The following is a 27,636-nucleotide window of genomic DNA, read 5'->3' as shown; positions in this document are numbered from 1 at the left end:
GGAGCCTGGGCTCCTCTTCGGTACGTGTCACGGAGCCTGACGGTCACCGCGGTTTGAACGGACGCGCTCAAATGCCTCTGGGTTCCCCTCTGAAGGAGTCGACTCTAATTCTGTCTGGAGAAACGTCACTGATTCTTTTTTTCCACAGGATTCGGTGAATGATTCAGCCCTTTCCCGCCGAGAAATCTGCTAAGAAATCTCTGATCACTGAATTCTCTGCTCTGCTTTCTAAATCTGTTATTCCAAGCAATGAATCTTCAAAAACAGTTGCAGATCAACCACTTGAATTAGAAATTAGAATTAGTTTTCTGTGAACTTTATGTTACTGGCACCAGTTTCCTATTTTATATCACAGCAGTGGTCTGCCAGGATTAGGGGCTGTCTATATACTATGCCTGGAGGCACAGACATATCTTTGAATGTTGCTTTGCAGAACCTTTTTGAGATTGTGTCAAAATGGAACGTGAGTATATGGACAAGATCAACCATTACTGTCAAAAGCGGAAACTTTACCTGGATTATGTCGACGTCGGGATGACCGGCCCATCTCATCATCCTGAGTAAGTTCACTATGCATGTCAACAAACATCAGGGCTCTTCCTGCAATGAACCAACTGGGTAAAGGTTGCAATCATGAAAGTTAATTTGCTGAAAGCGTCTGTGTGGCAGGAGAGCTGGTTGAAACCGTAAACTGAGTGGTGGGTGGGTGGGGAGGATGTCATGTGATAGAATTTGAGAAGAAAACTTATTTCAATGGCCCTTTTTTGGAAAGCAACAGCAATGCACGTTACTGGTAACTATATTGTAAGTATGTTATGCATCTGCCATGAAATCTCTCAGGAGGTGGGGTGGGTTGCAGCAAATATTTCAGTTTATGATCTATGCTAACTTAAGTGCTCTGATTTTTGTTCAGTTTTACAAAGTGTGGAAATTGTTTGTGATTTATGTTGTTAATTTCTAACCATAAAGGTTGGGTGTATATTAATTGATTGGGTACCAACATGTTTTATGTGTAGTTAGTTTTTGAGCATCTGTCTCAAAAGAGAAGGGTCTTTTGCTTAAGCTGTTTTTCTTTTACTTTTAGAGACAATTACAGGTGATGGAATATGTTTTATTTTTTAACACAAATACGATGTTTTGCTAATTTTTTCCCCTTGCCGGAGATCATAGATACTCAAGATCTATGATGTTTCCTTGTGTGATTTTTTTTTTTAATTTTTGCTAGTTTGCATGAAGACAAGACTTATGCTAATAATTAGTATGTTTCTTTTAATGTCTTCATGTTGCCAGCCAGCACTGTCTGTGCTGACTTATTCTTAGACCTGACTATAGTCCCAGAATAAATTAATAAGTATTATCTGGGTCTCAAATTTTAATCAGTTATCTTAATTTTTTCCCCCATGCGGCTCATGTAATTCAAAAAAGTAACCCTTACCGCAGTAGTGGCCACAGTTGTGGTCACACAACTACATTTTCATGCTTCAAAAGTGATGGCATGGACTAACAGAATTTACACACATTTCAAATTTACTCATTTATTCGACTTACTGTGCTTTTTCATTTTGTCTGTGTGCTCTGCTACATTCACAAATATAACTCAACCCAGTCTCTTGTGTCTGTAAGTGCTGTGAGGTGTGGCAGTGGTATTTAGGAGAATCCTGGATAACTTGCGCTGTTTCAGGGAGTACAATGTACAGTGTCTGGCTACAGCAATGAGTGCTGTAAACCTCCTTTGGTGCCCTTGTGGTGCTCTTTCCCAGTGCTCTGCCTGCTAACGGGATGCATTGGCCACTGCTGGTCCTGAGCTCGCTCCCTAACTCTTCTGTGCTGTGTCCCATCTCCTAAGTCCTCCTGCAGTTGTCTGAGGCATGATGCAGAGACACATCCTGTCATCTCCTCCCAACCTATCCTGGTTTTGGTGCTGTAGCTGCTTCCACTGCAATGTCTGAAGGTTGAGAGAGCCCAGGCTGGCTCAGTCCTGAGCAGCTGCGAGCTTTCTTGGGCTGGGAACACAGTGTGTGGACAACCAGGCCGGTCCTGCCTTAGCCTATCAAGTCTGGGCAGTGCTTATTAACTTGGGGTCCATGGTGGATAAGCGTGACTGTACATTTGGGACCAACTCATGTAGCACTCATGCAGATAATCCTCAACTCAGATAATTAACTCATGTGGGTCACTGAGACTCAGACTGCAGATTTCTTCAGGATGCTTAAATAAAATGGTGAATTTTGGATGCAAAGTCATAGCTGAATGTGAGTAGTGTTCAGTGCTTAGATATGGTTTTCCCAAAGAACAATCTTTCTTTCATGCTTTTTTTTTGTGTGCTGTTTCCTATGTGTAGAGTATGTGGCATGCTGTGGTGTGCCTTGTCCTGTTGTTTACATCCTTAAGGTCTCTCGCTAAGGCTTGATTGCGCAATGGCTGCACGCGCTATTCTGCATCTGCATTGTTTTCCACTCAAACATTTCGTTAAAGGGAAGTGGAGAGTGAAGTTGGAATAATGAAAAAAGTGGGTTCCTGAAGTCATTCCAGTCTTTGAGACAAATTGTTGGCTGTGAGCTTGTGTGTCTATATGCTCTGCTGCAGTCTGAAGTACAGACCTACCCCAAGGTTATAATAACGGTCACTTTAACTTGATGCAAGCCTGTGCTGCTGCCAAAAGCAGAAATCTAGTTCTTGTTTTCTCCTCTGTTGCCTTTTGAGCAAAGGCAGTAGCAGAAACACTAGGGAGCAGGAGAAGTCAGATCTGGATGAGAACTGATTCGGCTGAAAACCAACCATTCGCTATTAGGTCTCTGTGGTGGGTTGACCCCAGGCAGCAGCGAAACCCCAGCCAGTCACTCACTCAGTGGGACGGGGGAGAGAATCGGAGGGGTGAAAGGGAGAAGAACTTGTGGATCGAGATAAAGACAGTTTAATAAGTGAAGCAAAGCTATACGTGCAACTGAAGCAAAATAAGGAATTCCCTCACTCCTGCCCATTGGCAGGCAGATGTTTAGCCATTTCCAGGAAAGTGCGGCTTCATCGTGCATAAGGGTTACTTGGGAAGGCAAACATTATAAGCCCAAATGTCCGCCCTTCCTCCTTCTTTCCCCAGCTTTTATTGCTGAGCACGATGCCGTATGGCATGGAGTATCCCTCTGGCCAGCTGCCCTGCTTGTGTCCCTTCCCAACTTCTCACACACCCCCAGCCTACTTGCTGGGAGGCCAGAGTGAAGAAAAATGAAAGGCTTTGATGCTGTGCAAACACTGCTCAGCAATAGGTGAAACATTGTTGTGTTATCAGGGCTGTTGTAGTCCCAAATCCACAACATAGCACCATACCAGCTGCTGTGAAGAAAGTTAACTCCATCCCAGCCAGACCCAGTACAGTCAGTCCTGAGCTGCACCAGTTCCCTGTTCCGACGCACGGAGCTGCTGTATGGGAAGCAGTGCGTGCACAGTTGTGCAACGGAGGGGGAAGGGGTCAGTGGTTGAATGCTGAAGGGCAGGACTGTTTGTTTTTTGGGACTGTCTTTAAACTCATGACTCATGAAGCACCAGATAAGTTTTTTGCACTTACTAAATAGTGTATGTAGCAGTGTATCAAACGTGAGTGTAATGTCATGTCTGGATTCATGAAATCAAGATTAGCTAATCTTTCCTCTCCATATAGTTTTGCAGTGCTGAGTTGTGTCCTGATGTTAGGGCTTCACAACCTTGTCTGCAACAATGCTGACCTTATGCATTCTTTTGCTTTTAAAAATTTCAATAATTTTACTTTTAAAAAGCAGTTAAACATTTAAAAATGCTGTTAGAACTAGTAAGAACATGCATTCATGACTAGGGAGGAAACATTTAAAAATATTTCTACTAAAGAATTATGATAATCAGGAGTTAGATATAATAAAAACACATGAATACTTAAATACCTCCACAGTTAACTTGTAGTGCTTTATAGCTAATAAAAAGAAAGTTGAATTTGAGAAAGTTATTTAGTATATATGAGACAAAATGTGACAATGTTTTAGAAAAGTTTCCTTCATTGCAGGTTCACAGTTGTGGTTAAAATAAACAATGTAGAATATGGTACAGGCACTGGTAAAAATAAGAAGGAAGCAAAAGCAGTAGCAGCAAAAAAAACCTGGGAAATGATTGAGAAACAGGTGAGTAAACTGTAGGATTTAATTTTTTTTTTTTTTGCTAGTAAAGGTTGAAGATAAATCTCTAAAAGTAGCCAATAAAATAACATTGTTTTCTTTAATTTGGAAGAGTGTCTTATTTAAGCGGTCTTTGTTCTGTCTTATTCAGTGCTTTTCTACTTTTTACTGCTGAACTATTTTCCTTATTGTTCTACTACAAGGTTGGTATGTAATACTGAGAGTGTTTCCTCCTCTGCTGTTATAGGAAGATGAGGAAATATATTTGCCTTTGTTAAGCTGCCTTGGTATATCCAGAGTGGACAGTGTTCCTTTTTCATCTTGACAACTGTTCAGTAATTCGATGTCTTCAAAACATTTGTAGGGCATTGTTTAGTGTGTCTGTTGCCACTCTGCTCATAAAATTGCTTACTTTCACTTGACCTGATTCATCTTTGTTTCCTTGTCATTATATTCTTTATGCTATAGCTGGTTCTATACTCTTTATCCTTCCTTGATTCAGCTTAGGTTTGAATTTTGTTCCTCTGTTTTCTGCCATGTGTTTTGTGGTAGCCATTCTTTATTTTTCTTTTTGACTCTGAATGCTTCTTAGCACCTTTTGAGCGAAATTTTTCCTTACCTGTTTCCATATGCTTTTTACTGTGTCACCATCATTACTTTAGCACAATTCCTGCATGTTTGCTAATATATTATTAATGCTGCCTAATCATGAGACAGCTGAAAAGTCCTGCTTTCCCCTCTTGTACATGCACGGGAGTAATTGCAGCCCTTGCTAATGGCAGCATCAGCAGCATCCTGCTGCCATCCCTTTTCTTGGCTCTGGTCAGGCTGTGAGAAAATTCAGAAGGCAGCATTGGTTTTTTTTTTATGAGACATTTCACAGCTCGTTCCCTGTCTTTTCTTAAAAGAGGCGGGAGGAGACATGGTGATAGGTTGTTAAAGACATTGGTGCAATACTTGGAAAACTGGATTTACATTTCTTTGGAAATTGAAAATGTAATAATTCTGGGTTGGGATGGCTGTCCTTTGCCACAAGGGACTCCTTTAATGCAAACTTGTGATTTCTTGATTTCTTAAAAATATTTTGAAATGCTGACAAACCTCGCAGCGACTCCTTTAATGCAAACTTGTGATTTCTTAAAAATACTTTGAAATGCTGACAAACCTCGCAGTTATATTAGATCTCGTGCACTGTTTATCTTAATCCATTTATTAAGCTTAAGTTTTTAGGTTACCTATTTTGTTTGTTTTATAGCCAGAGAGTCCTTCAAACAAGCAAGATGCAGAATTAATGACAAGTCCAGGGACCTTATTACCTGGACCAGCCAGCGACTATGTCAGCCAACTAAATGTGTACGCACAAAAGACGTCGCAAATAGTTGATTATCCTAACAAAACACGTACTGGAGACGCCCATGCTCCCACGTAAGATGTACTTGTCTTCGTACTTGCTTTTAATACTTCTTTGTGTTTGCTAACACTACCATTAGTTACCCTGAGTAGCGTTAGATGAATCTTTAGAAATACCATAAAAATTTGGAGGTAAATTGAAGAAAATGAAGAAAATCCAGTGGAAGGCCATTAAGGTGTGTCGCGAATGAGTGGTTTAGAGGCCGCTTAAAGAATCACCATCAAAGGTATTAGCAGAAAGTGATTTTAATAGAGATTTATAAAGGTGCGACCTAACAGAGTTCGATGGCAAGGTTCACTCTATTACTTATTACACAGATGAAACATATAAAGGAAAATCATCTAAGGGTTTATATCTTAGGGACTATATGTGTTTAGCAGCAGTCTAGGGTTCATTCACAGTTTAGCAACACTTAATTATCAACTAATCATTAACAAACTTTAGTAGTGCTTAATAATTAACCAATTTAATATTTACAAAATAAGTGTTAGTAGAGGCTACTATAATCATGACTTAATTACAGATTATGCTTACTATTAGTCCACACATACAGACGGACAGGAGGTTTACCTGTTAAAAATCCCCCTCGATTTCAGTGAAGAAATATTCACGTTGAATGTCTCGGCATTTCTTTCTCAATGGGCGAAGGGTTGAGCTTCGAGGAATGAAGGGGTTCAGCCCAGGTCCCGTCATCAGCTTTCAGTGACGGTCCTCCAAATATCACAGACCCGAGAGGTCGCGAGCTCTGAGAGGCGTCCCACTCAGAGGGAGATGCTGGGCGCAGCCCGCTGAGGTCCAGGAGAGCTGAAAGGGTCTCACTTGGGACCACCATTTACAGGTTTGCAAGGCGATCGGCTTCAGTCATCTGTAAATTTCCATCCTGGCCACAGTCCCGGGTGGTGGTTACTAAAAATTCTCAAGGTTTCAGTGTTGTTGTACTTGACACCTGGGCCAGGCAGTAGGAGTACGTTCCCAGCTCAGCCATGCAGAGTTTCTGATACAGTCAAGGAGCGCTGAGCCGCCAGACTCCGTGCACCAAGGCCGAGGTTTCATGGGAATTTCTGAGATCAACGAGTGGCCCAGGAGAGCGGGGGGGGTGAAGTGCACCACCACCAGGTGGTTAAGGAGTTGGAGGATACAGCATAGGAGGAGAGGCTAAGAGGACTGAGTTTGTTTAGCTGGGAGAAGAGATGGCATGATGATAAAACAGTTGACAAAAGTGTTGCCACATTGTCAGTTATCTTGGTTGTAGCTTTGGCACCTTTGTGGACCTCTGAGCATGTATTTTGGAGACGCTTAGGAACCAAGTGCCAAGGAGAGCCTGTTTGTGTCCCCTTCTGTATGTATTGCAGTCAGTGAGTTGTAGGAATGTTTCAATTAATGACAGCTGAGGGATGATAAAGAATACCTACATATTTTAACTCTCTTGACAATATCTGCTGGAAAACTCCTCCTCTCTTCCCCTGCAAAATCAGCCATTTTAAAACCTAAACTGCAGATAATTTGTGATTGTGGGTGCATATGATACGATGCTTTGAGGAGTTCAACCTTAAAAAGTGCTAAATATTCACTTTCTGAAAATTGGTTATCTTGAAGGCATATCAAATTAGTTATCTTATCTACCATTATTAATTAGATTAAATGCATATTGGAAATACTGTCCTGAAGATGTATATTTCAGATTTTCATTCTATAATGTCAATTGACTGTAGTGTTTAAAATCATTAAATTAAGACTTGTCATATGGTATGTAAGACTTTATTCCCTGTTGTATTTTACAGGTTTTCCTGTAGCTGTACAATTAGTGGTTTTGTGTATGGACTTGGCACTGGACCTTCTCTAGCTGCTGCAAAACAAGCTGCTGCAAAAAAAGCACTTGAGAAGCTAAAGAAGGAAGACACTCCAACAGTATGTGCTATATTTAGCCTTAAGACAGAAGTTTAATTCTTGTATCTTTAATCTTTGAACAGATTTCCTAACTGTATTTAAAAGCATATACCATGGATTCCACTTAACGGGGAAACAATCCATATTTTGGTGGGTTGGCTGGGCTACAGGATTCTGTTGGTAAAATTTATGTTGTGTTTCTATATTCGATTGCCAGCTTAAAAAAAAATCACAGTTGATATCTCTGTGTATTTCAGAATATGGTCTGATATGTTGTCATTCAAGGATGCACATACATTAAAAATTTGTGAATCCTGACTGCTCTAATATACTGGTTGTCTCCTGTGTGAATTGTTGTCGAGCTGACTGACTATGAACATAAATCTTTTACTGCCTTCTGTTGGATCAAAAATCGGTTGTGAAATGTGAGAAAGGCAAAAGCAGGAGTGAGAATCAACAGGACTTGCCTTCTGTAGTGTTCCAAGGCAGAGTCTAGTGAAGCAGTTGCTAACACCATCCGCTGGAGAGCAGAGCTGTTGTCTTCATGTTGGCAACCATATTTCCATATGTGCACAAAATTATCAGAATTCTAATAGTGATCCAAAGCCACTTCTGAAATGCACAGAACAGTACACATGAACTAACTTAAATGAAGTGTAGTTTAAGGGGAAGGAAGGCAGTACGGTGGAGGGAAGAAATCTTTTTCACTTTAAGGACTTTTTTCATTATTTGGCTGTTTATGTGAATTTTAAATGCTTCTTTTATTGTTGTTTTAAGTTAACCATGTAATTAATGGCCTATTATAGCTCTAGGATCCTTCCTTAGTATTTTCCTGTGTTGTGAGCTGATGGGTCTTTGCATTTTCATCGAAGTCTGAAATTTACTACCTCAAGCAGAACCTCTGTAGCAATTATTCTAAATTTGGGGTGGGTTGTTTTGGTTTGGTTTTAATTTTTATTAATTCCCAGCAGTGTCTGTGTAACAAAAAAAATGTAACTAGCAAAAAGTAGTAAAGGCCCAGTACTCCTGAATTCAAAAAAATGGGTTTTGTTTGTTGGCTATCATTGAAACGTAAACCCTTAAGCTTTTTTACTTTTTGTCTGGTTATGGTCTGTAACGATTGTAGGTGTTGCTTTTAATGTTACATTTATGCTCTTAAGACATGGGTGGGGAGGGGAAAAAGGGGAAGAACCTCTACCAAGTATTTAGGATTCATTTTTAGTCAACCCCGTTTAGTAATCCAGGTTTTGCAGGGTTTTCACACTGAAGACATTGAATGTCTTTTTTGTCCAGACTCAGATTTTCAGTTCTGCTGATGATATATACCAACGCCCACATGTATCTTGTTTTCCACACAGACAATTGCATATGCAGTAAACAATGAAGACATTTGCTTTTAATAACTGTTACTCTTATCCGGATTTTTAATAGATCCCAGACACTACTTCTGCAAATGTGTCTATATAGTCTCAATATGAGTGGGAAAACGCTCACTGTGACAGGGCCCTGTGTTTCACTCCTCTGGGTGGAAGTTAGGCAGGTGCCTTTCTTCTGCAGGGCTTTGAATGTTCAGTGCAGTTAACAACTTCCACTTAGGACCTTGTCGTCTTCCCTCCCTCCTCTTTGAATGGCATCTTTTGCACGAGGGATTTTTTTACGTGATTTTTGTTAACCATTCTTGTTTTTTCTTTTTTCAGATGAGAAGTGAAAAATCTAACGGCGATTCTACATTTAGCGAACGTAGTAATTCCTCTCGAGTGCCAACTCAGTCTGACTCGGAGTAAGTTGGCTTCACTGATAATGTGCTAAGAAAATGTATTTACTAATCTTAGAGGGGTCATGTAATCTAGTTCTAAATAAAGTCTGTCATAGTTTCTTTATTGCAGTAAAAAGCCATTTAATTTGAGCTTATATTTCTTAGACTTCAGAGCAAAATTTGCTGTACTTGTGCAATTTTATTTGAGTCCTTACAGGTTAGCTTATAATAATTTTAGAGCTTTCTGATATATTTATATTTTGCCATGAGTAGTTCTTTCAGAAGCATTTTTACTGTGATGTAAGTGGAATAACCTACCTCATTCAGTAGCATTATTTCATGCCATTTTTAACACTCATTTACCTATTGTGACACTCTTGTCAACTCACTATAATGCAATTTCGGCAGTTTCCTATGCTCCACATTCTGCATTCTTCTCTGTTTTTTTTTTTCCTTTTTCATTCTCCATAAATCTTCATTTCTACTAAAGGGAAAATTTGCTTAGCGAAAGAAAATGAACATGCATAAAGATTCATTTGTAATTTGGGAACCCTAGGTCAAGCCTTTTGTGTCCAGCAGTTAATTTAACTGTAGTGCCACTACCACTTCTTACACGTTTTTTGTGCAATTGTAAAGCAAGCTGATACGTACAATGCTAGAGGTGGCTGCACTGCCTTGAAAAAACATCTGTATTTAACCTATTTAATTAAAGCAGATAATATTATATATCATATAGATATCTAGATATTGTGATTTCATATCATAGAAATAGAGGAGTATATTACAAAATGTTACGGTTTTACTAGCTTTCCAGCATAAATTTCTGTAGTTTAAATCAGTCATGATTGTTAATGCTTTTTCAGGTTTTGCTTTTAAAAACTGTGCATTTTTTTATGCTTCTTTTTTTCTTGTGGCAATAATTTTATTTATGATACTTATTATTTTATTTATGATTGTGTTACTTTCACCTAAAATAGTCTATTGTTTTTCAATAACAGCAGTATTTGCTTTGAAGACTCATCTGCAAAGTTGGTAGAAAAAAGGAAAGACATGGCAGTGTGTGAAAAGCCTTCACCTTCTCAGGTACAGTATGAAAATGGTCTTCCTCATAACTACATTTTAGACCCTGAATAGAGCAAGCTTCTTGTCAGAGGGTAGCATCAGTTTGTTCCTGTATGCACTAATCACTAGAACACACGCGTGCGTTTTTCCTAAGAATATTCAGTACTTTCTTACTGTTAACCATTAGTAATTTACTTCTGTACTGTGGACCCAGTTTATGTACTGTTGACCAAATGGGCAGTACTCCCAAGAAAGGGGATCAAACTAAGCTCATATTTTTCTGTGGAAGGAATGATGATGTCATACATAGCGTATGTGAAAAATTTTAAGCTAAGATATGGCTTCATTCTTACTACATTGTTTATATAAGGTATGAGCACATTTATAGACAATTCCTAGCTACATTCTCAGACACATTTGAAACTAAGCATAGTGAAAATATTCAGGATATCTCAGTTAGGTTTTTTTCTCTTTTTCATGTAGAGATACGCACAAAGTTCTGCCCTGAAATCCAGAAGGTACGTGTTTATTTCTAGGTTGCTACTCCCATAAACTATATTGCAAACCACTTCAGTGTTTCTATATCTAGCCAACAAATGCCACTGTTGGGAGGTACATTTCTTTTCTCTTGTCACATGTTAGAAAAATGGCTCATTATAAATTTTGCTTTTATCCTTGTTAAAGAAAATTGGCAGCTAATTTTGGTAATGCAAGAAACAAGGAAGAGAAAAAAAAGATGTCAGATTCAGATGAAAATTTGCCAGATTTGGACACAAATACCAGTGAGGAGAATGAAAGTCCACACACTGTGAATAAAAGGTAAGAAGGATTTTTTTTTTTTAATAAGATCTGTATGGCAATTACAGTAGGTAGTGGTCTAGATTTGTTTGTTTATTTATAATAGAATATGGGAAAATACTGCTGTAAAAATAACTTTCAAAGAAAATTGGTATTTGAGATTTTTTTTTTTCTGGAAATTTCGAACGTATAGCAACTGACATGCAATGATATTTAATGCTTACAACCAAAAGTCATTTGTCTGAATATGTGAGGGTAATTACATGCTTTCAAGGCTCAGTTTCCCTTGTTTTTTTAATCTTCAAGACTATGATTTAGACTTGTGTAGGTGTTGTGATCCCTGTAGAATAGTATTTCAGCAGATGTATTAGATCTGTCAGGATCATTTTTATACCTTGTAAATTTAATGTTAAGTATACTTAAGTTATGTATCTTTTTTTTTTTTTTTTTTTTTAAGATTTCTTGAGAGTTTTAAAAATATAGAGCCTATCGGTGAAGGTGGTTTTGGGAATGTTTTCAAAGCAACAGCAAAGCTTGATGAGAGAACCTATGCAGTCAAACGAGTTCACTTTACAGAGTACGTACTGTATATTTACTTCTGTTTTTTTATTTTAGGACAACCTTAATCACGATTTTAGTACTTTGTTTTGTCTCTTCAAAAATCCTAGGAGGATTTAAGCAATTTTCATTATTAATTGCCCATTCCTTCTGGTAAACTGTTTTCTTTATTTCCAAGTGAAGCTGAAAATGGCATGCAACTTTGTTAATTTTTGCACACGCTGGAATAATTTCAGATGCAGCTGTAAAAAAGTAGATTTGTTAAGTTCTACTTTCCCTGAACACACTAGTGCTCTGGTTATTAATATTGCAAAATGTGTTTGAAGAAAACTTGCTGATTAATAAAACATTGAAAGCAGCATTGTTACTTTTGACAGGTTACATGGAAAATTTACATATCAGTAATGCATAATGACTGTAATTAGGGAAAATAGAGAAAAATGAAAGTAATGCATTTTGTGATTTGTAATTGGAAAATGCTTTATGTATGACCCATGTAGTCGTTATTCTCACACTGTGTTACTTGTCCTTTATAAATCTCAACAGAGAATGATGATCTTAATATATTTTTTTTTTAAGTAATTTTCTGTAACCAGTACCTAGTGGAGTATTTCATCAGCAGCTGAAAAACTTGAATTTCTTTTAGGTAATCTGTTCGAAAAGTTTCAAGTTGTTGGAGATACTTATGTTGTGTAAGTCCCATGTGTTGGTCTCTTACATTGTGTAACTGCCCTTCAAATTCTTGCGTTCTTCACAAATATATATTATTTTCATTTGTATTGCAATCCTGAGAACTATACTAAAAAATATTCTACTGATTTTTCAAATAAAGACTGATGGCCTGCTGATGGATTTGAACTTACTTCACTAGGCAATGTTACAACAACAAGTGCAGGCCAAATTTAGTAATAGTTCTTCATGAGTATTTACACTGACTTCTGTATATGTAAACAAACTTCATAGAGGTGAAAAGAAAATACGGGCGTTTGCTACATTGTGTTTGGCTACCTAATGTAATTATGCATTGCAACTATCTGCTTTTTTCAGCTTTTTTTGCGTGGGGCTTTCATTACTAATATGGTTAAAACGTTTTTGCACTTTAAATAACTGAGCAGATGAAAGAAAACCCACAGATTTTGTAACTACAATTTTGAACTTGTATGAAGGAGAGTATTATGTTCTTTTTCTAAATTTATGTAAAACTATCTGTATACTGCTACTTGATATGTCTTTTATTTAACTTAGTATTCAATTTTTATAGGGAAATGCCATTTGGTTTTGGTTTTTTTTTTTTCTTTTTTTTTTCGCTCCAAATAGGAATGTAAGGCGTGAAGTAAAAGAACTTGCAAGACTTGAGCACGAAAACATAGTGCGGTATTATTGTAGCTGGGAAGGGTATGACCATGTAACTTATCCAGACTCAAGGTAACTACACTTTGCACTCACTGTGTTTGCACTCACAAACTTGTTTGCCATAGTGAATTTTGTGTTGTAAAAAGAAAGGCTGATGATTGGTTATAAATCATTATACAAATATAAATGCATACACATACTGTTAGGAAAAAAGGCACAGTACTTTTCAGCAGCAGGTTGTATATAATTAAGTATATTTATATCTTCTTTTCCTTGATGAATAAGATACATTATGTAATTTTATCTTTCTCCTTTTTCTTAATATATAGAACTTGCTGAATCTATAGAAGAGTGTAAGAACGCAGAATTCAAAATTTGGGGCTAGAATTAACAACAGAAACTAACAAATTGTCTAGCAGTTGGCTGCCAAATTCCTGACTGGAAGTTTCCTTTTTTTCATAAGTACTGATAAGCCAGTAGCTCTCATAGATTTAATTATTTCTCTAAGTTAGCATTTTAACCATGATGCCTGAAACAGTTTTTGTTGTTGAGAACACAAACACAAAATGAAAAGCTCTTTCACTTAGAGGTAGTCTTTCAACACTAAGACTTCTGGGAAGACAATGGTGAGAGTTTTACTTATAAGTTAGGTTATTAACTTTTCAAAGCTTCTGTGGTAAACTTTTTTCACTAACTGTAAATTCATACCCTTCAGATAGGTTGCCACACTTACCTAGAGCCGTAAAATATTAATGGATTCAAAATTATGGTTGGCATGGTATCTGTCCAGTGTGCTCAGTAAATGAGGAATAAAATGGGGGAAAAAAGGTCTCATGTCAAAACCCAACCATTAATATGTTGGAGTCTCAGTATCACTTATGCGTTTTACATTGAACAGTTATTGGGCAAAAGAGAGAAAGAGAAGTCCTCAAAGCTGAGGTCCCAGCCTGGAATTCTACTTAGTGCCCTGACCTCAAGGCTGCAGAGAGTCCCGAGCCACTTTAATGCTTGTTCTTTCAGTGCCTCAGGTGGCTTTATTCCAGGGCACTCAGATCACACAGTGCAAGTAGGAGAAAGTGGTGCGTCTTCCTCTTCATATTGTCCTTCCCCTCACCATCTCCAGCCTCAGCTTATCCTATGGGCTGGTGGTGAGGGAACTCTTCTGGAAAGTGTGAAGCTGTCAGGTGGGTGAATATATTTTGTCTAGATTTCCAGCTCTCAGAAGGGTTTTTCTAACTTGCAGACTGATGCCAAAGATGGCCACCGCACTACCTTCTTGAAGGGACAGAGGCTGAAAGAATGTTATCGTTCTGGGTAGGAGAGGAAGCCTAATGCTGTGTTTGTTGGGCAGAATAGAGAATACCTGCCAGGGACTTGCAGCAGTTCCTAGAGGGCAAGATGGGAGCCAAGGACAGTGCTCTTCCTGTATAGAACATGCCTCTAGATATGAAGGGAGCAGAATTTGGGCACTCAGAAAACTTTCAGTGTGAACGAGGAAGCAAGCAAAACGTTAGGAATATTCCAGGGGTATGTAGCAACCGAGCAGGGACTCTTTGGTTTGCAGTTCTATTTATTTATATCTAGTACAAATTGGTCTAGGATCTTTTTTAAAATCAAGAGACTTGCAGACTTTGTTTTGGGGAACTCCAAAAATAGTAACAATTAACAAAAAGGTTTTTTAAAGAAGAGGAACCTGAGAATCATTGATGGCTTGGGAGGAATTGTATCTTGCCAATTTCAATATGGTACTTACTTAAGTTTCTTTTGCAGGCAGAAGTCAAAGAAAGAAATTCTCTGTCTTTTCATCCAAATGGAATTATGTGAAAAAGGGCCATTGGAAGACTGGATTGAAAAGAATAGACTAGACCGAAAGTATCATGAGATGGCACAAAACAAATTTTTACAAATACTGGAAGGAGTGAAATATATTCATTCTGAAGGGTTAATTCATCGAGACCTCAAGGTAAGTTGGATACGTAATTTAATACAAAAAAAAGATAAAAATAGTACTTACTGGAATTTCAGAAAACGTTAAATTGTTCTAGTCTTTGTTTAGTCTATTATGTACCCTAGTAGTGTGCCTCTCCTGATATTGCTAGTGATTAATGTTTTTTTAGCAACTGGCTGGATTTCATCCTAAAATCAGAAGCTAAACTGGAGGATCTCAGAATGCAGTAGTTCAAAAAATCAGCATTATCACTTAACAGGCATTTTCAGTGTATTATGTGTTACTGGGTCACAAGACTGCCTATTGGAAAAAGAAATACTAACTGCACTTGATAAAATAACTAAAAGAAAGTGAAAAGTTGAGTCTAGAAAGTTTGCTTTTGCCATATTGTAAAGGGATAGTTTATCTATCCTAATACATACTGTGTTTGATAAGAACATACTCTAGTTGCTCTTGTATCATGTATGCATACAAATATTTGAATGCTACTTTTCTGGATAGAATTTCAGTCTCTACCAGTGCACAATCATAAAAAGATTTTATTTCAATATAAAGATTATAAAGGAAAAAGTTGCAAACCTTCAGGGCTTCGTATGCCAGCTATGGTGTTGCTTACAGAGTTTTAAATCACTTGCTTTATGAATAAGTCATTAGTGTGGTGGTGTTCCTAAAAACAGCTGTAATTAAATGTTGCTCTAGGATGCTGTTCTCCTAGTATAGTGGCTAATTCCAAACACCTAGAGAGTATTCGAGCTGAGAGATGATACAGTGATGCTGTCCTCGATGTATATTCCCTTCCTCTCAAGACTTCCAGTAACCTGAAGTTTATAGACTTCCTGAGCCAGAGATTGAAATCTTTTGCATTTTGCATTCACAGTCTAGTTCCAACTCATGTTCACTGCCCACTCGTAGAAACTTGTCTTATGGACAGATACATTTGTATCTTGTAGAGCTTTTCTGTTAGGCTTATTGCTACAATACCAGAACGAACCACAAACACACACTCATTATATTCCCTAGATGCCTGGGAAAAAGAGGCCTAGTAAGTGCCTTCACTCCTCACCCATTAATTCTTAGCTCTTCCCACTCTGTGCTTTGTATTTTCTTGCTCCTTCAGTCCTACTTTATTTTCATCTCAGCTCAATCTCCTACTTTTCCCTATGCCTATGAATCTGCTGCTCCAGTCCCTTATCCATGGCATCTGTTTGTAACCTGCTTCCAAGTCCTATTGCTAACTTGTCTGTCTGCATTTGAACTTGGGAACTTTTCTCCCCACTTTGATCTGTCGTCAACGTAGATGCTTGGCCATCTGAGGTCTCCGTGTCCCAGAATCAAAGCTGCAGGATAGGTTCAAGCTGAGATGAATTCCATTTGTGCCCGGTATGAACGGAGTCTTCAAATAGTGTAGCCAGGTATAGGTAGTGTATTAAATGTATGTTGACATGGTCAAACTTGAGCAGAAGAAACTGCATTGGGCATTCTTGATGCAAAGATCTCTTCCTGTTAAATATTAAGTCTCTCCTGGCCTTACAGTCCACTGGAGCTTCTTTGAGTAAAAGATAGCATGAGGCTATTCGGTTTTTAGTAACATTCAGAAATGTAGTTTCTTTATCTTCTTTGGGAAACTTCATCCAAGCATATACAATTCTACTTTTAGTTGCTTATGACTGTTGAATTTAAAAATGGGAAGTTCAATGGAAGCTTAAAAGTGATACTGTGAGATGCCTGTAGTAAGCCCTAACTCTGCAATTGACTTAGTACAGATAATCCTGCTGTGCCTAAGAGAAACTATGATTTGAGTGGAATTCCATGTAAGCCTAAATGCTTTGCCCAAGTGTATCAAATCCCAGGGCTAGGATTAAAGACTAAAAAGCACTTCTGGATATGAAAAGTTATATGCACAGTGTATTTGAAGAGCATTAAAGCACGATATGGTTATGACTGAGCTAGTGGAAAAAAAAGTTGCAGTTACTGTAGCATGTACTACTTTAAATTTAGTTTGTGTTTTTAAAAATTAATTAAACTTTTTTCTGTTTCCCACCTCGTCAGTTTCTTAATGCTAATTTCAGTGAACAGTTATCAAATTTTATGGGGAGCACTTCTATGGCTGATTATGCTTGACTATAAACCTTGGTCACATAGTGATTTTTTTTTTTTTTTTTTTTTTTTTTTAATATATATAGCCTCAGAATATATTCGTATCACATGAAGATAAGATAAAAATAGGTGACTTTGGTCTTGTGACTTCTGTGGCGTATGAGACTCTGACTGAGAACAGAGGAACAAAATCATATATGGCACCAGAACAGGTAATTATCCTGCTATATTAGTGTCTCTGTAACTAGGTTTGCATTATAAACTCAGCATTGGATGTTCTCAATCCTGATCTCAGTACTAAACCAAGTTGCCTAAAGTTCCCTGCTATGACTGTACATGAGGATAACTGTATTCTGGAGAAAGCTGTCTGCAAGTGTGGTGATGTTATTTCGCTGTGCTAACCTAGAGAGTCTGATGCTGCATGCTGTAAGGAATGCTCTTGCAAAACCAGGCTGCCAGCCATGTATTTCAATTTGAATTTAGGACCTCTGTTAACTGTGGCATTTGAGTCCTTCTATTTGTTTCGTTATTTGTGACAGAGAGAGATTGGCGTGCCTTATCTGTACGGGTCTGTAGAAGTCTTAATTTCAGTGTGTTTAATGTAACGTAATAGTCACTATTTAACAGGTCTGTAGGAGAAAGGGTTAACGACTAACAAGAAGATCAAGTAGGGCCAGTGCTGTAGCCTAGGGGTGGAAATTTCTACCGACTTCAAATTTTGCTTTAAGAAGTGCTGTCCGGTTGGATTTGACGCCTATATTGTTCTTGTTCTAATCTTTGTAGATTGGGGTCAAATATGGAAAGGGAGTAGATATTTATGCACTGGGATTGATTTGGTTTGAAATTCTTTCGGCATTCACTCATCATGAGAAAAATAAGGTATGTAATCTTTAAATTTAAAAAAAAAAGTCTCAGTCATTTTTTTGCCTTGCTGCTGGTATCACATGGAAGGAATCTGTACGTCTAGAGTACTGTCTCCATTTGCATTTTCCCCTTGATTAATTTCTGTAAGGCCCGTAAGTCCTCACACCTCGGCTGAAATGTAATAACAGAAGTAAAAAAATATTACTGGTTTTATTTCACTTATGTCCTAGTGACATGCACATTAAAGCCTGAGCATGCTAAAGAATACGTCTAGCAAAAAAGACTTCAAGTTTCTGATAAATCTTTTCGTTTGATCAGAGTATCTGAAGGGAATATTTTTCTAATTTTAGAAAATAAAAATGATGAATGGGAGAGTTTTGTCTCTGCCATGCTCTCGTCTTCACTGCACGGTGGAGCAAGAACAAAGTTTCTATAAAGCCAAAACACTTGCAGTTTTCCAAAATGAAAACAAAAGTGATTTGGAATATGTAGCTTTAATTGAAAAAGATGTTACTTCAAAAAGAAAACCGGTGTTACTAGAGCTTTTTTTGAAAAGGTATCTTTTATGTGTCTTTTGCTTTTTCTTGGTACTTTGCACATTAGTAGTGTAACGGCTCGTATGCTCAAACCTAAATATTTGTCAGACAGCAATGTAGCTGCTGAGTATCTTGTCCAAAGTAATTGTAAGATATAGGTACATGGTTGGACCCAGAAGCTCTTGAACAGTTAGCTTGGTCCTTTTGCTAGTATGAGAAAACCATTCCAATGTGTCTGCTCGACTCGCAGGTTCAACTTGGCTCTGTTTAGCTACCTTGTATTTTCTAAGACCTTTTGTTCCTGCTCACAGCTGACTGTGCAAATGTGTCCAGTCCCACAGTGTTTAAAAGGGCAAGACCAATTATTCAGTCTTGTCTCCTTAAAGCATAAAAATCTTGTGTCTGTAGGCAGGTGGGGAAGTCATGTGGATGGAAGAGTCCTAGCATGGTCTTCAGCTGCTCCATCAGCTTAAAAAATAATGTCACTTAATGGAGCATGATAAACTCTGTTGTATGGTGCTGGCAAGCCCTGCTGAAAGAACATCATGCAAAAGCGAAGTTGATGATTATGAGCTGGGTAACTGGTTCAGCTGATGATCACCAGCAGGTAGGGTCACAGGCCTAAAGCTACTGCTGGAGTAGGGAAAAATCTTGAAGTTCATGGGAGCTGTTGTTTTACTGGATACTGGTTATAAGGGCTTGCTAAGCCAGGCTATAGCATCCATAAGACTAGCTAATGATTCAGGATGCATAGCTAAGTGTGCAAGAATATGACCGTCATCTTCTTCAGGCACACATTACACTAGTTAACAGCAAACTCAATGATGTGGACTGCTCTGTTTACCCAGAAAGCTCCATCATGTGGAAAAAAATAGCTGTTACACAGAAAGTTTCTGAAAGCGTACAGCTAGAAATCCTCTGTATGTTAGTTGCTTTGAACTCCATGTAGCATTTTCTGCAGTGACATAGAAATAAGTGTGTGGTACTGAACAAGGTAAAAGGGAGGAAGCACACCTGCTTGGCTTGCAAATAGTAACATCCAAAGTAGGAAATGTAGTCGTCTTGCTTTTTGTTTTTTATTGTGGTAAGAGGATATAAACCCACTACTTTTAAATTAAGGAAAGAAGAATAATGGTTCTGAAATAGAGAGGATTGCTGAAACAAACACATCATTGTAGAGTGTGAAGCTTTTAAGCTTAAAAAGGGACAACAGTAGGCGAAACGACCATAAAAACAAAACAAAGTACAACTAAATGGAAAAAGCTTTCAAACTGTTTACAGTTACTTTCTTTTTGAAGCCTTACCTTTTTTGTAGATTTGTATTTTCCTAATTACTTCAGTAAATTATATGGGTCATAAAGTGAGATGCAAAATATAATCAATGAAAACATACTGAAACTGTTCTCTTCTATGAATTTCAGGTATGGCGTTATGTTAGAGAAGGTAATCTTCCACAGAGCTTCACCAAGCACTTTCCAACAGAGGTATGGGATTTTAATCCATTATTTCCATTAGTTTATTTACTCATAAAAAAAAATTTATTGACATTTAATTTCTTTTTCCAGGCATCCATAATCAAAAAGATGCTTTCAGGAGACTCTTCAGGAAGATACTCTGCATCTGAAATACTTGAGCTTTTAAAGTCTGTTGATAAAGACAACTCACTTAAACCTCATACTCAGTAAATGCCCTTTTAAAAGGCTTTCAGACTGTGTTTAAATCCAGAGTTTGATGACCGTTGAAACTGATGAAATAACAGCAAATGTCAGAAGCAACAGCAAGACTTAGGATATGTCTTTTCCTTGGTGTTTTGCCTTCCTGCCATTGAGGAGCTTGTCAGCCAAAAGGGTCACATCACCATTCATGCCCATCAGCTGCAGACCAGGACAGCATACTTCTGCAAGCAATCACTTGTGATTTTTACCTGGAAACACAGGTTGTGAATGAGCTGAACTATATTGTACAATAAGTACAGGAACCTAGTCCTTGTCTCCTGGAAGATTAAGTTGATGTGCTAACTGGCCTGTGGCAAATCCCTGTACGCTTGCTCTTAAAATGTGCTGCATCTATATCAGTTGAGGTTATCTATTGCTTTCCATGGACGAAGTTCTGTGGTATGTGACTCAAACCTTTCTGATTTGTTCAGTGATGTTTTTAATAATTACTACAACCATTAATACCAAGACTAATTTTGGTAGAAAAGATACTAGGAATACGTGTGGGTATTCTTCACTGAATTTCAGTTCTTTTAAGGTGAACTTTCTTATCTCTACACACCTGTTGAACGCCTAGCACCTTCAGTGCTCTAGAATTTAAAAGTACATGCTTTTAAAGTAAGCATTTAAATGTTAAGCATTCAGCTTCTAGGAAATTTAGTTTAGATTTGTTCTAAACTTTTGAAAACCTTAGGTTTTGAGGGTGTTTTTTTCTGAAAGGAACACTTTAGGTGCTCTTAATATAGCAAAATTCTCCAGTTTCCTCAGTAGTAACCATTTGAAATCCTGCTGAGAGAGCACCTTAAACATTCTCTCCATACTGCTACGGTTTAATCCCTTACTGTAACACTGAGGCACGCTTAACCCTTACCAAGTGTACTGAATACCTCTGATGGCCTTAGTGTCAGCCCCAAAAAAGGCAGCAGTTTGCCTGTTGCTCTTTAGTTATACTTCAAAGAGTTCAGACTTGCCTGGACTGGAAGAATTTTGTGTGTGGTGGGTGGCGAGCAGGGAGAAAAGACAGGCACCTTAGTCCTTCAGAGGCTTGTCTTTGAGCTGTATCTTTTAAAACTATTCATTGCTGTGGAGCCCACATAACTCCATAAAGGCAAATAAGCAGAGGTTTCTAAGCAGAAAAATACATACTACGTGTAGTAAGGTACTGTATGCTTTTTCTGAAATGTTAAATGGGCTAAAAGTGGATGCTTGGTTAAAAGAAATAATATAAATGAATGCACAGTAATTTTTATATTTTTATGGTAATTATTGCTGATCTGCTGCAAGTATTTGTTGCTAAATAAGAATCTGATTTTACATCCTTTTGTAAGGCCTGAAGTTGGTTTTTTTCGCTTATCATTAATCACAAATACATAGAGCATTTCACTATTCTGGACTAATTAGTATTTCTTTGCAGTAATCAAGATCTGCGAGAAATTATAACCTGACACAGACAAAATACCACTAGTTCCACTTCCTCTTCCCTTTCACCCATAAAACTACTCTTATAATATGAAAATTGATATGTGACAAACTTTGGCTGAATATCCTTTACAGTTCTTGGACAGAGCACCCATAATACCATTACCTTCTTACTGTTAAGTAATATTGAGCTTGTCCCAGTAGTTTTTGATACTTTTTTTTTTTCATAGTATTTGTATACTTCAGCAGTACCTTTCTATTAGCGACTGTTTACAGTAGCAACTGGTGTTCCCTAAAAATAAAAGGTCTAGTAAAATGTATTTTTAATATAAAAACAAAAAACCTAACTACTTAGTTATGCAAAATATGCACCTTTACATACAACAGAATATTGGTTCAAATAACGTCACTGTAATGTTTCACAAGGTTTTTTTTCTCACCAGGTCTAAGATAGTAAGGAAAAAAAAGTCTGATGTTTAGGCATCGCTGTAAAGATGAAAAAAAATGTTTAACACATTATAAAACAGAGTAACTAGCCAATATTTATTCCCTTACTCAAACCTGAATTTTATTATCAGCTCATCTTGTTCGGTTGGGCAGGGCATAACCAAAGACTGTGGAAGGCTTAACCTGCCTCTAAATTATGGTAGTTCAATTATAAATGCAAAGTTTTAATTCCTATTGAATTGTGCATCAAGCAGAAAATCCCTAAGATGCTTCAGAAATGTGAGTTTAACCTGTCAACATAACTATTCTTCTGCATACTTTGGTGTGAATTCTTCAGTACGGCACAGCTCTGAACCTTCTAAAAGATGTTATGAACTATACATACTTATCTAGGACTCCTTCCTTTAGAAGGGCTTTAGTCATGATCTGCAGCACTGTCTCCAGGGCAGTTGGAAGACAAATCTTCAGAGTCTACAGGATAAGCAGAGAAAAAGTGAGTAATTCCAGCTCAGAGGAGGGGAAAAAAAAGTTGCTGGAATTATCTGGAGAATCCACATAAAACAAATCAAATAGAATTGAGTAAGGTTTGCAAGTTATGCCAAACTTTGTTTTAAAATAGTGAACACAAATTCTACCCTGTTTGGTTCATTGAAACTGGATAGTGTTCTAACTGTTTCAGAAACACCTGCAAGCTTTTGCAGCTTTTTATGGTACTAGTTTTAATATCTGAATTTTGTTTTCTCAAAACAAAGTTAGTATGACTACCAATTCAAATAAATGACAGTATGGTTGGTTGATTGGTTGGTTTTTTTTGTGCATGTAAACACCTAAAAATTGGCTTATGATCAAAACATACAAAGCTTTGTGCAAAAACCAGCAGCCTGGAAGGAAAATTTGCTATGTAGATTTAACAGACTGCAGTAAGAGAAACATAAAGGATATATTGTACTATTTGACTGCATAAGCAAAGTAAAACACTTACAAGACAGGTTTAGTCTCACCTTCATAGGTTGTTCCACACCAAATGCAATAAAAGTGTTCTTCTCTCAAATAGGCAGTCAGGATGTGTAGCTTTTCTGATACCTAGAGATATGTACAGGTATGCAATGATCTGGGGCTCACGTGACATAAAACAGTTTGAGCTACTATAACCTTTTGCTATGGAAAAGCTACACAATAGCTTTTGTAGCTACTGTAGCTCAGTAAGGCATGAAGTTTCCCAAATTTGTAGCATATGGCACAGGAATTCATGATCTCTGAAAAGTTAATAGCTGTTGTTTGCTCATCCTTCCTTCCAGCTAAGAAACGTGCACTGAAGAAAGAGCTAAAAATATTACCTAGCTACCTTATTTCAAGTATATGATATTTTTGGTGGAATTTTTCACACCTAATCTTTGCAAATCAAACACATAAGGCTAACAACAGCTCTGAAATCTAGTTCTCAAAAAATGTGAATTTCCAGTGTCCAACTTGAGATAATATGTGAAGCGTTTTCAGGAATTACCTAGTGATTCTAAAATTCAGCCTAAGACATGAGATGAGGCATCCAAAATTAAAACTTAAAAGCAAATAACTTCGATCAAATACGTGATCTTGCATATCTTGGCTAAGACACAAAAATGTTTAGAATTTAATTTCCAGGCTACTTTTTCCAAAGATCAGCTTCAAAACAGATGAGCAATAAATCAGCGGTTTAATGTTTTATATTTTATTGTGTAACTGCTATAAGAATCACTGCTCTAAGATTGCAAAGAGGCCATTCACTACAGCTTGGAAAATGACATGTATACATATATCCCTTATACGTGTATGTATGTACACATACATACTTTTTAAAGGAATATTAAATTTAATTCTGAATCAAGCCATTAATTTAGTTGCAAAGCTTACACTTAAGTCTGAGCTTGTGCATTCATCTTCCTTGTCTTCCTCATCCTTTTTGTCTTCCTCTTCAGGTTCTAGCCAATACCAAGTCTCCTTGGGAACATGAATATCCTTAAATAATGAAGGATTTAAATGAAAATTATCTGCCTTTGTAGGTTTTCTTGTAAGATGCTGGATAAAAACAATTTCTAATAGGTGAGATGTTAGGTTTTAAAACTTTCCTGTATAGTATAACCAAGAATTACTAAAGCTGTAGTGGGAAACTAAGTACAGCGGTCCACAAGAAGGATTATTCACTTTTTTTAAAACAAGTAAATGCATGCTAACTTTAAGTTCTATTCCATCTATGTTCAGTATGTGTAAGGCTACACAGCAACATAATCTCACCAAGGCTGTGAACAGACACCCTTTTTTATCAATTGAATACATGCTGCCCCAAGTTATTTTATCAAGAGATCACACGGTGCTTCCTAATCCACCTCAGGTAAAGTTAAAGGAAGAAGAGTCAAAAAAGATGATCTAAGCTAATTCAGCCGACTTTGTTTGAAACAGACTAAGGAGTATCAAACAATCTGAGCAGAACTTGTGGGGCAGTATTAACCTCTAACAGGTTAATAGAGAAAAGAAAAATACTTGAAGTTTTCAAGTGGCAAACATTTATAGTAGCTCACTGCTATTACCCGTGTTACTCCTTGCAGGTTTTGGGTTTGTTTTTTGGTTACATGCTGCTTTGGTGAATCTGCTGATTCCCTCAGTCATGATCCCCATCCTTGGGAGATACTCAAGAGCTGTCTGGACATGGTCCTGGACAACCTGCTTTCGGTGACCCTGCTTAAGCAGGAGCGTTGGACAAGATGACCTCCAGAGTCCCTTCCAACATCAACCATTCTGGGATGATGTTGCTCCCTCAAGTGAGGCAAACAGCACCGTCATTTAGGACAGCCTGACTTTGGCTACTGAAAAATATGCAAACAGCTCAAAAATAACCACAAGAATGCAGGAGCAAAAACAGGTGAGCTCTGATGACACAAATTAACACGGATCCTCACATAAGTTACCATGAGGTTGGTGTACACCTCCCAATATCTTAATGGTGCAAACATATACTTTGAAATATTTTAAGAGGACTAAAGTGTTGCCACATATCAAGACTTCAGGCTAGTTATCCCACAATTTTAGAGAACTTCCAAGAAATGAATCACTACTTTGTTTGTAGCCTGTATCTCTAACCTACAAGCCTTCCTTCCAATCCCCGAAAATACAGGTCTCACTTTTTGCATATCTAATTGCTGGCAGGCCCTCTGGCTTTTTCGGAGGTCCCCTTCCATCTTACGTTCTTCTTGTTTGTTTTTGAATCTTATTCTGTTAAGAAAAAGTAGATAGCTAAAATAAGCAGGTAGACAAACAGTGAGATGCATTACAGTTGATTTTCTAAAAAAGAAAATCTAAGATTCTAGCCCTACTAACTCTTTGGAACCAGGACAATGTTGAAGTTAAGAAGTCCTCCAGACACTGTATTTCTTGGGAATTATACCTTCAAGAGAGTGCTTTTTGGATCACACTACACTGAACATTGTTTCTTCACCAGGTTTTCATAAGACATGAAAAAAGTGGTTCACTAAACATCTGCAAAAGATACAGCCTTCCCCAGGCTTTCCTTCTCCATATATAACAAGCAAATCAGGAGAAAATAAAAACAGTAAAACCTAAACAAGTTTACCCTGATTTTTAAAACCACTGTAACAACATTGCTCAGGATTATCTGTGGATTTTATATGAAAAAGATGACATGGTTCTCTGATTTAAAAAGTTGCAAATGACTTGAGAAAACTTAGAATGTATAGTTTGCATTATTAACGTTTACAAAAATAAATGATGCAGCACACACTTTTAGCATTACAGTGTTCATCTGCTTTTGCTTTAGAACTGAGAAACAGTATTTCAACTCTCACCTCTCATTAAAAACTTTCAAAAATAGTAACAGATTAAAAGAATAACCAAACTTAAAGCATAAAAAGAATTGTTGTTTAGACATTTCTTGGAATATCAGTTACATCATTTTACCTGAACTGATCTGCAGCTTGTTCATTTGCTTGTTTTTTCATAAGGAGTTTTTGTCTATAGTTTTCCAGTTTTTCTTCAGCTTTTCGCTTTTTTAATTCCTCGTGACCAAGCCCACTTCTGCCTATGTGAGTTCAGAAGATGAATGTAAGCAGTTGAGAAGCTCTGATACCCAACTAAGTAAATCAGGAAATATTACAAACCTGTTTTTATGTTCAGAGGAATAGGTTCAACAATGCCTTCTCCTGTGAGGGGAAAAAACAGGTCAATTTAAGAAACCAGGTCTTTCTCAAACTATGATTTGTGCAGTATGTTCAAGTAGGCAAGCTGCTTTTGCCATTAAATACGTACATTTTCTTGTGATTTTGTTGTTTGGAGGTTGAAAAATCCCAAATCAATGTACATTTAGCGCATTACAAATGACCCAGCTGAACTGGAATTCCCTCTCTTTTTTTGCTTGTCTGCTGGATTGCTATATACTTTTTTCAGGACACTACCCAACTGAAAGAAAATGGTGTTGACTTGACAGGTATAACATATCTGTGATGACGACTGCTTTGTTACAGCCTTCTGTAGCATTTTTCATTCTAGAATCTCACAACTTGACAAAGATGAAGAATGAAAAGAATCTGTCTGGGACAGTTCATTTGCTGATTGTCTGCTAGAGACACGCTGAACTGGCACAGCAGTTATTGATGCTTTTTTCTACCAATTTTACTTCATCTATTAAGGCTTCATAAGGGTAGGCCAGTGTGCACCATTTCTTCTATAAATTCAGAGAGAGGTGTTGACTTTTTTTGCAACACTATTAGCTTTGCAAGACTATCAAAACATCCTTAATGCAATTCCTGTAGGCATGCACATCTGGAAGTGCATTTACTGAGCAGCAAGTACTGCTGCTTCCCTCACATCTCCCGATAGTCCGTACCATTTTTATTTCAGTTTTTAGAGATTTACTCTCATCTTTTGTTCTGCCACAACACATTCACAGTTCAGTAACACTAGGGCTCTCAGAGGGGCATTTGACCCTGTCTACAAATGAAGGGGCAGCTACAGTCTGTAAAATGTAAAGGTACACCTAAATATAGGCACACACTTCCAGACAGTGACAAGCTTACCGCTTTTGCCAAGGGCCTGGCCGCTCTTGTAGCCCATCTTCTGGAGCAAAGCAAAGCCTTTGTTCTCATTGCCCAATGCACTTTTCAATACCATGTCACGTCTCTCTTTTTCTTCTTCTTTTATACTCTTTTGTCTGTTCTTCTCATTGGCGTCTTTTTGCTTTTCTTGTTTCTGAATAGCTTCCTTCATCTGCCTCACCATGGGCAAGCCTGGCCTTACATCCTGCCTAAGAGTTAATAATTCCAGTAAACATTAGCACTTTTTTTGTTTTTACATGTTTACAATCACTTAAGAGAGGAAAAAAGAGCCACCTACTTACTTAATAAATAAATCAGACATGTAGTCTTCCTCTTCATCTTCCTCCATGTTTAGCACGCATGCCCTGTTCCGACCCCCTTCCTCTATAAACACCGTCAATACGCTTTATCTCGCATTTTATTTCTCTGCAGGTTACCTGAAAGCCAGAACCCGCAAGAAAAAGTTCAGGTACGCGGCCGGAGGCTGAAGGGGTACGGCTCTGATGGACGAAAACACGTGAACCCGGGGGAGGTCGGGCCGCGCCGCGCCGCCCCCTCGCTCCCC

General features: G+C 37.7%; 2 protein-coding genes across 2 annotated transcripts; one reads left to right on the top strand and one right to left on the bottom strand.

Annotated features, from left to right (window-relative positions):
• The first annotated feature begins 456 nt into the window (after positions 1-456).
• On the top strand, positions 457-20,094 carry EIF2AK2 (eukaryotic translation initiation factor 2-alpha kinase 2). The gene is made up of 15 exons (XM_009581496.1): positions 457-560; positions 4,031-4,145; positions 5,395-5,564; positions 7,332-7,458; positions 9,135-9,217; positions 10,171-10,276; positions 10,739-10,773; positions 10,940-11,074; positions 11,511-11,630; positions 12,929-13,036; positions 14,735-14,927; positions 17,096-17,221; positions 17,793-17,888; positions 19,831-19,893; positions 19,975-20,094. Exons 1-15 carry the CDS (start codon positions 457-459, stop codon positions 20,092-20,094), a joined length of 1,701 nt encoding a protein of 566 aa, XP_009579791.1.
• A 2,281-nt stretch (positions 20,095-22,375) lies between these two features.
• GPATCH11 (G patch domain containing 11) lies at positions 22,376-27,420 on the bottom strand. The gene is made up of 8 exons (XM_009581485.1): positions 27,374-27,420; positions 27,054-27,280; positions 26,139-26,180; positions 25,939-26,059; positions 25,146-25,236; positions 23,881-23,985; positions 22,992-23,073; positions 22,376-22,461 (listed from the first exon to the last, which is right to left on the bottom strand). Exons 1-8 carry the CDS (start codon positions 27,418-27,420, stop codon positions 22,406-22,408), a joined length of 771 nt encoding a protein of 256 aa, XP_009579780.1. The 3' UTR covers positions 22,376-22,405.
• Positions 27,421-27,636: the final 216 nt, after the last annotated feature.

This window comes from Fulmarus glacialis, unplaced genomic scaffold (assembly GCF_000690835.1).
Source record: "Fulmarus glacialis isolate BGI_N327 unplaced genomic scaffold, ASM69083v1 scaffold1480, whole genome shotgun sequence".
In the NCBI taxonomy this organism is placed as follows: Eukaryota; Metazoa; Chordata; class Aves; order Procellariiformes; family Procellariidae; genus Fulmarus; species Fulmarus glacialis.
This window is presented reverse-complemented; position numbering and strand designations above follow the sequence as displayed.

Excerpts from the sequence above, each read along its gene's own strand:
- EIF2AK2 (XM_009581496.1), top strand. The coding sequence starts at position 457 with ATGGAACGTGAGTATATGGACAAGATCAACCATTACTGTCAAAAGCGG. Across the intron at positions 561-4,030 it reads GGCCCATCTCATCATCCTGA|GTTCACAGTTGTGGTTAAAA; the intron begins GTAAGTTCACTA and ends CCTTCATTGCAG. Across the intron at positions 9,218-10,170 it reads CCAACTCAGTCTGACTCGGA|TCTATTGTTTTTCAATAACA; the intron begins GTAAGTTGGCTT and ends CACCTAAAATAG.
- GPATCH11 (XM_009581485.1), bottom strand. The coding sequence starts at position 27,420 with ATGGAGGAAGATGAAGAGGAAGACTACATGTCTGATTTATTTATTAA. Across the intron at positions 27,281-27,373 it reads ATGTCTGATTTATTTATTAA|GCAGGATGTAAGGCCAGGCT; the intron begins GTAAGTAGGTGG and ends ATTAACTCTTAG. Across the intron at positions 23,074-23,880 it reads GCACAAGCTCAGACTTAAGT|GTATCAGAAAAGCTACACAT; the intron begins GTAAGCTTTGCA and ends ACATATCTCTAG.